This window comes from Schistocerca piceifrons, chromosome X, assembly GCF_021461385.2.
Source record: "Schistocerca piceifrons isolate TAMUIC-IGC-003096 chromosome X, iqSchPice1.1, whole genome shotgun sequence".
Lineage (NCBI taxonomy): Eukaryota > Metazoa > Arthropoda > Insecta > Orthoptera > Acrididae > Schistocerca > Schistocerca piceifrons.
This window is the reverse complement of record NC_060149.1, coordinates 411944844-411955982: the sequence shown is the minus strand read 5'-3', so window position 1 is coordinate 411955982 and position 11139 is coordinate 411944844. Positions and strand designations below refer to the sequence as shown.

The 11139-nt window shown below is 39.3% G+C and overlaps 1 protein-coding gene across 1 annotated transcript in view; it reads left to right on the top strand.

The window, feature by feature from the left end:
- The window catches only part of LOC124723145 (protein unc-79 homolog), an 868025-nt gene that overhangs the window by 754602 nt on the left and 102284 nt on the right, over positions 1–11139 (top strand). Inside the window, exon 45 of the mRNA XM_047248336.1 lies at positions 2713–2877. Coding sequence (XP_047104292.1) covers positions 2713–2877 — 165 coding nt within the window. The remainder of the gene's footprint in view (positions 1–2712; positions 2878–11139) is intronic.

Sequence of the window (11139 nt, the reverse complement as noted above, 5' to 3'; positions counted from 1 at the left end):
GGAAGGTCCCTGTCACAACAAAGCTGGGCAGAGCCACTATAAATACTCACCTCTCAGGCCGTATCAGTACCTTATCTTCAGCTAATGCTGATACCAAGACATACTCCATGCCAGTTGTCCGTCCCATGTGGGCAATCAGCTTCCTCAACATCCAGCTGCACATTCCACTAGCTGATGGTCTATGAGCTGCAGATAGGCCTGATGATTCTGGGGCTCAAGCCAATGCCACCAAGAAGGGACCACCTCCAAGGTGATTTCATGTGGTTCTGGGCATCTGCAAAGGGTTCTTGGTTCAGGACCTGTACGCCAGCATACCAAATACCTGACTGACTCTCAGAGAGGCCAGCACACATGGCTGCTGCCTGTCAAACAGCTGACATTACTTTCATGACTGCAAGGCTACACCAGCAACACTCCTGCAAGCATCTCATGCTCCTGTGGCCAAGCATGCCACCATGTGCTATGTTGAGCTAGCAGCTGCTGCCCAGGGGTCTCCGTATGCTTCCAAGTTGTTGCCAACAACCTCTGTACAAGTGTCTTACTGAATAAAAAATGTTATCTCTAATTGAGCTCTTTTGATTCCAGAACCACTAGTGAGAGGTCATACATATCCCGTTGACCTGCACACACCATCCTGAAACAGCCATCCTGCCCTTAATAGTATCCACATGCCTGACGCTGTTATACCAGTGACAGATAATGGTAAATAGGTTTGGAACCCCATGTCATCACTCTCATGATGATAGCTCCACTACCTGCTTGAAAAGCAACCTGTTTGTAAACAGGATGCACTGTTTGCCGTGATTTCTCATATTTTCAAGCACCACCATCAGCATATTGCACCCATGTTAATCTCTGTTGGATGCGACATGTAGCAAATAGAGGTATACAAGTAGGGCAGTGTCTACTCTGACCTACAGACAGTAATTGTTTCTGAACTCTATGGCTGTTCATTGGTTTCTATTTGTTCAGCATTGAATTGGTGGGTAATGTACTTAACCTGGCATTTCTGTCTGTCATTATTATCTGTGATAGTCAATAACAACTACTGCCATCAACATATTGTTGCATACAGCAGCTGAGTCAGGCTGCAGCAGTTCACCCCAAATCATGATTTTCATTGCATATCCTAGGCACAATGTTATGTGAAAATGTAATTACCTATATTACTTCTGAAATGGAATATCTTAGTTATTGGGCACCCACAATCTGTTTACAATAAAATGCACTGGTGTTCCATATGCACCCACCCTGAGCTCAGTTATCAAGCTGATAGCCTGTACAATGTCTGTTGATATTCTGGTCATGTAACACTCCAAATTATTATCTTATAGGTACAATAATGATAGTGATCTTTCCCCAGAATAGTAACTATCTAATTCAATTTTTCAAAAATTTATCTTTTTCACTGAATGAATCAGTAAATCCCTACATGATGTTTCTTGTACATGCACTTACCAATATTTTCACAACTTATTACTTAGACCAAGAATCATAATGTTTCAATGGTTATAATCTCCATTTAGAATCATATTTGAATGGATGCATAAATCACAAAGGTTAACTTTTTTCAAATCAATATTTTGTGCTGCCCATTTCAAAACTTTGCTAATGCTTAATTTTTCATGTTCTTAATATAAAATCAGTTCTCTCTGGTGGAAAATTCAAGCCATTTTTGTGTACTTTCAAATCATTAATAAGTGAATTCTTGAATTAAATCAAATGTCAGACAGAATCATAGCCCTTACTAAAAATAATATTCATTTAATATTCTAAGATAAGTAGGAGAAGGAAAAAAGACAAAACACAAGTGGTGCAACAAATAAATTATTCAGGTCTTAACTGATGTGGGTGCAAATTTACTTTTCAATTTTCTTCATCCCCCTGACCCTTTCTTACCCTATCCCATTCAAATGTATGTCAATAAATGTATCTTTATAAAATCCCAAGACACAGATTTCAGTATAGAAACTGCAAATATTCTTTCAGTCCCACAAATCTCATGAAAACAAAATTAGAAAAATAAGTGGCCATATAAAGGAACATAAGCAATCTTGATCATGTTGAGCACCACAGCTCTCACCAAAGTTAATGATTAATGAAAAATACCTCAGCCTTATTATTACACATTTATTGTGTTATCACTGATTTTGCTCATAGAACATCTTCAGGCTGCTAAGATGCGGCAGAGTCATGACACAAATGGTCTGGTTGTCATGTGTAATATTAAAGACCAAATCTAAACACAACATTCATAAACATTCTGCTGACCACCTTGCAGAATATGGCGAGCAGGCAGAGCATATTGTGTATTGTTTACTGTACAGTAATGATTATTATCATTGTTTTTAGATTTGGTCTTTAACATTACATATGACAAACAGACAGCACAGCTTGGCTGCCTGAAGATCTTCTGTGAATGAAACTGGTCATAACACAATGGATATTTAATAATACTGCTGAGGTGGTTTTCCTTAATCATTAATAATCAATAATTATTTCCATGCTCCATGCATGAATAGAATGATAAGAAACCTTTAAAAAATTCTGCAGTAGACTCTTTGTCATTCACTTCTGTAAACTGTGGAATGTAGACATAGATGAAGCAATACCTAATATTGAAAATAATTAGCAGTAGTTTAGTTACATTTATGTGAATGTCTTTGACTCACTTTTGGCGTCCATCTTACTACTTCAGATGTGTTCTTTCAGGATGCTGGTAGCTCATTACCAGTGAATATGTTGGTGGAACATTCCTTCCCTGTAGGCCCAGAAGGTGGTCCTGTGTACAACACAAATGCTTCAGAGTGTATGAGACATCACCTTGGAGACTCATTGGAATTCTTAGCTGACTTCCATACACTAAGCAAAGTCAAGGTAATGATGTTGATAACTGGGTAGTTATTTTTTCCTTTCTTTTCATAACACATACTTTTTTAAATTCATGTTCTAGTTTCAGGTGTTAACATTTCAGAATAAGATCTGTATATTTCATTTGTCTCCCTTGTGTTATTTAAGCTTGCTTGGCTCATTTTGCCATCACTCCATTGATATTGGCATATCTGATTCACAGTGAGGAACACACACTCTGACCAGCCAAAACATTAAGAACTGCTTAAGAGTGTGATTATCCACCTTTGGAATGCAATTCTCCAAGGGCTATCATATGAGAGCTCACACCAGCTGGAAGCATTACGGCAACTGCACACAATGAGACTGAGTGCCACTTGGTGGTGCAACAGGCTTATGATGTGGTAAGGGAAGTCTGAGGCTGAGCAGAGACAAATGGAAGTCTGAGGCTGGCCCACTCTGTAAAACAGTATAGGAGAGAATCCATGCTACATCTGATGATAGAGTTCAGTGCTGACATAGGCACAATTGCTTCAGAGTACACTGTTCATTGCACATTGGGGCTCCATTGCAGATGACATCTATGTGTCACCATGTTTACCTGACGACATCATCAATTTGAATTTCTTGGAGTGTAGGATCATTGAGATTGGATCATGGATCAGTAGAAACATGTCACCTGTCCAGATGAATCATGTTTCTTGTTACACCAGCTCAATGGTCATGTGTGGATATGCTGTCATCAGGCAAATGGCTGTTCAAACCATCCAACGCACCATGGACATAGGCTGGTGAGGGCGGGATAATGCTATGGGGGACATACATCTTGGCATCCATGGGACCTATGGTAGTAACCCAAGACACCAAAATAGTTGTGGACTGCAGGACCATTATTGTGGATCATGTGTGTCCCTTCATGCTTGATGTCTTTCCTGATGGCAATGGCATATACCAACAATTTAACAGCCAATGTCACAAGGCCAGACCAGAATCATGCTAAAATGGTTAGTGAACTCATATTGATACCTTGGCTGCGAAATTTGCCTGGTCTGAACTTCATAGAATGCATCTGGGATTGATGAATTCTTCTCGGGTTATCAGCCGAGTGGAGTGGTGGCGTCATCTTGTCACAACGTTTTGATGAGTTTCGTACCCATCATCTTCTGGCGAAGTTGCCTTCACCAGAAGATGATGGGTATGAAACTCATCAAAACATTGCGACAAGATGATGCCACCACTTGGCTGATAAACTGAGAAGAACTTATCAGTGGAATACATCAAGAAAGACTGCAATCACATACGTCCAGGATGTTACTGGGGGCCAGCTCTGCATGCACAGAACCACAAGCCCACAATTTACAGGAACTGTATCCACATACATCCAGAAATCTACCAAGGACGTGACATGTTTGTGTCATGCAAAATTTCTGCTTTATTTATTGATGTTTTTATTTGTATATTGTTTATTTAGCCTGACCACATTAGGGCCTCAAGATTCTTTCTTACATCTGACCAGGAACAACACATACAGAAAACATTACATTACAATTACAATAATAATAATTTGCATCATCAATATAAACAATAATTGGCAACAATAATAATAGTATCACTAATAGTGATGATAAACTATTGGAGGCACTAAGAATGCTGTTGATTGTTATTACATAACAAACTCTGTTATTAATAAAAAGTAATAATTAGCAATAATAATAATAGTAACACTAATAATAATAAAATATCGAGGCATTAAGAATGATGTTGATTAGTTTCGTACTTTAGAAGGCTCATTTGGTATTAGAAGAAGTGGAAGGGGTAATGAAAGAGGAGAAGTTTGAAATGAAAATGACAGTGGCTGTTAGTAAAGAAGAGAATTTCAATAGAGAACTCTATAGACGAGTGGTGAGAAAAGTGATGAGGAGAGAGCGACAGTAAGAGTTAGCTGCAGGTAAGAGTATGGAAGAGACAGGTATTGTGGTAGAAGGTGAGTCATTAGCTGTCTTTTAAAATTTGAAAGGATTATAATTTCTCTAATAGTTTGAGGAAGGATGTTCCAAAGTCCAGTTCCTGATACAGACAGTGACTTAGAGAACACGGCAGTGTTTGGTAGTGGTACAGAGAGGATTTTACTTTGTTGTGAATGATTATTTTTTGCTGTTGTGTTCAGACAGATGTGTAATGGTTGGAGATACATAAGAAAAAGTGCAATGATTGAGAAGATGATAGAGCAAACACAGATCTCTGTGATTATTAGCATGTAGGCATTATAATTGTTTGTAAGCAGGAGTGATGTGGTCGAAATAGCATATGTCACAATTGTAACATACTCAAGCTTTCATCACCAGTTCCAGCTGGTGTGAGCTCTCATATGATAGCCCTTGGAGAATTGCATTCCAAAGGTGGATAATCACACTATTAAGCTGTTCATTGTGTTTTGGCTGGTCAGAGTGTGTGTTCCTCATTGACAATATTGGATTGTGAAATGTTTGTATTAAAGCAGGCAATAATAACTTCACTTATCCTGAAAAAAAGGGAATAAAATTTCTAGCTTATTATTGTCACACAACAGCTGTGGTTTCAACACCTGTTCAATGCCCAGTTGTTTTAAAGTTGCTGAAGATTCTTTCCATACCTACTGCATAGTTTAATACAATTTGATTTAATTAAATATAATACCAGAAATTATGTACATGACTGAGAGAAATGATATTCCACAGTTAAATACACTGTAAATTTAGATATATTTGTAAATCTGTAAATATGCAAATTGTACCTGTGAGCTCTAAAAAATACATATTTGGATATATACCTTTAGAACATGAATCTAATAAGCCCTTGACAGCTGTGTCACAGGCAAATGAAAAAATAATTGCAAGATGAAGACATCACCTTGAGACACCACTGCATACTAAAAGTCAGGACTTGGTTCAGGGTTTTGATGAGTGTTGAGAGAGAGAGAAAAGAAAGAAAGAAGAGAATTGAAGTCCACATAAGCACTGTTAACTGCAAAAACGATGGGCCAGACACACTTGAGTAAAAGTCTCACGTGTTATTATTATTATTATTATAAGTATTACAGGATTAATTATTAATGACAATGCTTCACTGTATTCCTGTTATCTACTGCCAAGCCTCTCTATTCAGGGCATCTGCCTTGTGCACACCCTTATTCTCCGTTATTTCAATGATGTGGTCCTTCGAAGAATGTCGTGGAGTGCCACATTTATGTGTGCCAGGTTATTTCCATTCAAAAATTTTCTTTGCCCACTGATGATGTGACATACTTAACAAATGCTCATACCACTTTCATGATTTTCTTTCAATTCTATCAATCACTATTTCATTTGCCCTAATCCTAGCCCTTACTTCATCATATGATTTTTTCTCAATTCTTTATATTCTGGCACTCCTTCATAAAAAATACATTTCCACAGCTATTAGTCTTCTTTTAAGGTCAGCACTTAAAATCTAATGTTATGATCCACAGCATAGGACAATTTAAACAATTAGCATATCTACACTTTTATTATTGTTGTTAGAAATGTTCTTGTCCATCAAAAAGAATTCATACATTCTATTGCTTTTCCGTTGTGTTGTATTCCATATTTTACTTCTGTTTTACCCAGTACACTTTTGTCAATAAATGGCCCTAGATATTTAAATTTTTCTACCTGTCTCATAACTGCTCCACCATTGATGTGATGTCCTTCAGCAAAGGAAGGAGGTGCAAAATACTTGTTTGACCAACACTTGAATATTGCTTGTCAGTCTGGGATCTGTACCACATAGGATTGATAGAGGAAATAGGGTAAGTCAAAAGAAGAGAAGCATGTTTCATTATAGGTTAATTTAGTAACTGAAAAAGTGTCAGGGAGATGCTCAGTCAACTCCAGTGGCAGACACTATTAGAGAAGAGTTCTGCATCACAGTATGGTCTACTGTTAAAATTCTCACAGCGCACGTGCCTGGAAGAGTCAACCAGTGTACTGCTTCCTCAGACATAAGTCTAGTGAAAAGTCTCTGAAGATAAAATCGGAAATGAACCCACACAGAGGCTTAGAGCAGTCATTCTTCCTGCAAACCATTCACAACTGGAATAGGAAAAGGGAGAAGTTTGAAATGGTGTAAACTCATAGAGTTGAAAGTACATGATGCTAGAAACAAAAAAGTCTCAGTAAACATAGGGTTGAAAATGCATAAAAATGCATACCTTAAGAGCTACAAGCAATTTTTCATCTTCGATACTGTGAAATAAATCTCTTCTACTGCAAGTTCTTTACTTTCCATATTTTGGGAACTGGTAGTATGGAACATAACAAGAAAAAAGGTCCAGTAAACATGTGCTCTAAAATGCATTCATTAAGAGCTGTGAGCCCTTATTCATCTTTGCTACTTTGAAACACAACTCTTCTAATGATCAAGTGCTCATAACTTTTAAGGTATGTGTTTTAGAGCACATGTTTGGTGGACATTTTTTCCTTGTTTTGGTCCAAAATATGGAAAGCAAAGAACTTGCAGTAGAAGAGATTTGTTTCACAGTATCAAAGATGAAAAATTGCTCACTGCTCTTAAAGTATGCATTTTAGACTCTATGTTTACTGAGACTTTTTTGCTTCTAGTATCATGTACTTTCAACTGTATGCATTTATGCCATTAATCAGGATACACCCTGTATATTTATTTGAAATATGCTTCCCACAGTTTTGCTCTAGGAACCATGTCATAAGCTTTTGCTAAACCTACAAAGGCAATATATAACTCCTTCCCTACTGTTATAAATTTCTCCATTAGCTGTTGTAAAATAAAGAGGTTATCTGCACAGAATTTATTTCATCTGAACCCTTTCTGGCCTTCCATAATATAGTGACCAACATTCTGCCTCATTTTCTCATAGATAATTTTGCCAAATAGGCAGCCCATCACACACTAATGCCTCTGTGGCAGTTAGTTTCTCTTATAATACTCTCCTTGAAAATGGAAACCATATATGATCTTTTCCTCTCTGATGGAATTTCAGTCCCTTGGCACCAGTTATTCATAAGGGGTATTATTCTTTTCTTCAAATGGTGTCTTCCAGCTTTCAATAATTCCACGGGAATATTTCCAGGACCAAGTGATCAGACAGTCTTAGCTAACACATTTTTCACTTTCTCCGTAGTATTGGTCATATTTTGAACAGTTCCTCCAGTCTTACTTTCTTCCTCTTTTATGAACTGAGGTCTGTCTTCAATCAGAAGACCTGTATAATGCTTTTTCCCAATCCCTTAAAGGAATTAAGTTGACAGGTGCTTTGTTTACTTTTTTCCATACCAGTAATAGTCCTCAACACTTCTATCATTTGTGATCCACCTCTTAAACTCGCAATCTGAATGGATTTCAACTCCCAAATCTTCTTATTTTCTAATTTAATCCTGTTTCTTAATTCATGACTTCTCAACTGGTAATTTTGTTTGTCTTGAGGTGATTTAGTTGATAACCGTTTTTTGTATAAATTCTTCTTTTCCTGAATCAACTTTTTAAGGACATCTGACATCCATGGAGGATCCTGTTTGTCTATGCTCTTGCTCTCAGCCCCAGTAACTGTAGAGCAATTTTCCTAATTGCTTGTTTAGTATTTGTCAGCTTCTGGCATCATTTTTAGTTCACACTCTAATCTTCATTCAAATAAGTCCTTCATGTTGATTTGCTTCAGGTGAAAGAGTTTGTACCATGTCTACATCAGTTTCTCTTCATTGCTCTGGCTATTCAGTTGTCCAGTTGTTGAGAGTTTACTCATAAATGGGTGTTTCACCTTTGATAAAGCATAAGTAGTGATTAGAGTGACAGTTGATTTCCCATGTGGCTCTACAGGCTTGAATTAATGTTTTTTTTTTATGTTTGCGTAGTAATGATGTAATCAATTAATGATTTCTGCTGTAACAAGGGTCTTTTCCATGTATATCTGTGAATATGTTATGTGAATAATATGTGTTCAGAATCCTCAAGTTATACTGGTTATATAATTCTACAAGATTGTCTCCAGAACATTTTCCTCATATCTTCATGTCTTCATACTTCTGCATCATTTACTTGTGAGCCCACTCTTGCATTAAAACTCTTACTCTTATTACATCTTGGTGGTTTTTACCTCAGTTGAGTAGGTGGTCTTATTTCTGGTAGAAGTGATCTTTTATCTGCTGTAACATATCATCATTCAGTGCATATACTCCTATCATAACCATTTCAGTTGCATATAACATGACTGTGATGGTAACAATGCTTTCATATAAAAATCTATAATCCTTGATGCAAGTGCTAAGGGCTTTGTTAATTAGAATTGAAACATCTGCTTTTGCCTGTTTATGTCTATCAACTCCAGACCAAAATTGAATGAAATTCCCAAATTTCTCATTTCTTTGTCTCTTTTTTTTAGTTTCAGACAAAACAGTGCTCCCTGCCGCCGTTGGATAAGCAGCTGAGCAGCAAGTCGTATACTCCTAGCTCACTCATTTGTTACATAGTTTAATTCTTAATTTCTTTGCGTGTTTTTGGTACTTGCATTGTTTAATTTATAAATTTCGGGCGTATTATAGTATTTGAGAGCGTAGCATCGCGTTTTAGTACCTGAATAGTGTAATTTCGCTTAGTCTCCTTCCGCCGCCGAGCAGTGTCAGCAGTGCGCAAGTAGCAGCATTACTGCATTTACTAGGCAATCTTGTATTTTAATAACCGTTTAAATTTTGTCGATTTGTTTGCGCTCTCTGTAGATTAGTTCAGACGTTCTTTGCAAAACAGTTTTTAGCATGGATATGGACTGCAACTGCTGTGTTCGGATGCAGGCTGAGTTGGCATCCCTTCACTCCCAGCTTCAGGCAGTGTTGGCTTCGGTCACACAACTTGAGGCTGTTGCCAATGGGGCATCACTGTGGGGGTCCGGATGGGGGTTTGTCAGGGACGGCCAGCTCGTCCCACGCATCCCCTGATCGGACTACGACTGTGGTTGCCCGGGATACTGCCCGCATTGAGGCTGATCCCTCACCTGTGGTAGAGTGGGAGGTCGTTTCAAGGTGTGGCAGGGGGCGAAAGACATTCCAGAGGGCTGAACGGAAAGCCTCTCCAGTTTGTCTGACGAACCGGTTTCAGGCTCTGTCTCAGGCTGATACTGATCTTCGGCCTGACACGGCTGCTTGTCCTGTTCCAGAGGTTGCCCCTCAGTCTGCAAGATCCGGGCAGTTGCAGAGGGTGGGCTTACTGGTAGTTGGGAGCTCCAACGTCAGGCGCATAATGGGGCCCCTTAGGGAAATGGCAGCAAGAGAGGGGAAGAAAACCAATGTGCACTCCGTGTGCATACCGGGGGGAGTCATTCCAGATGTGGAAAGGGTCCTTCCAGATGCCATGAAGGGTACAGGGTGCACCCATCTGCAGGTGGTCGCTCATGTCGGCACCAATGATGTGTGTCGCTATGGATCGGAGGAAATCCTCTCTGGCTTCCGGCGGCTATCTGATTTGGTGAAGACTGCCAGTCTCGCTAGCGGGATGAAAGCACAGCTCACCATCTGCAGCATCGTCGACAGGACTGACTGCGGAACTTTGGTACAGAGCCGAGTTGAGGGTCTGAATCAGAGGCTGAGACGGTTCTGCGACCGTGTGGGCTGCAGATTCCTCGACTTGCGCCATAGGGTGGTGGGGTTTCGGGTTCCGCTGGATAGATCAGGAGTCCACTACACGCAACAAGCGGCTACACGGGTAGCAGGGGTTGTGTGGCGTGGGCTGGGCGGTTTTTTAGGTTAGATGGCCTTGGGCAAGTACAGAAAGGGCAACAGCCTCAACGGGTGCGGGGCAAAGTCAGGACATGCGGGGACCAAGTAGCAATCGGTATTGTAATCGTCAACTGTCGAAGCTGCGTTGGTAAAGTACCGGAACTTCAAGCGCTGATAGAAAGCACCGAAGCTGAAATCGTTATAGGTACAGAAAGCTGGCTTAAGCCAGAGATAAATTCTGCCGAAATTTTTACAAAGGTACAGACGGTGTTTAGAAAGGATAGATTGCATGCAACCGGTGGTGGAGTGTTCGTCGCTGTTAGTAGTAGTTTATCCTGTAGTGAAGTAGAAGTGGATAGTTCCTGTGAATTATTATGGGTGGAGGTTACACTAAACAACCGAACTAGGTTAATAATTGGCTCCTTTTACCGACCTCCCGACTCAGCAGCATTAGTGGCAGAACAACTGAGAGAAAATTTGGAATACATTTCACATAAATTTTCTCAGCATGTTATAGTCTTAGGTGGAGATTTCAATTTACCAGATATAG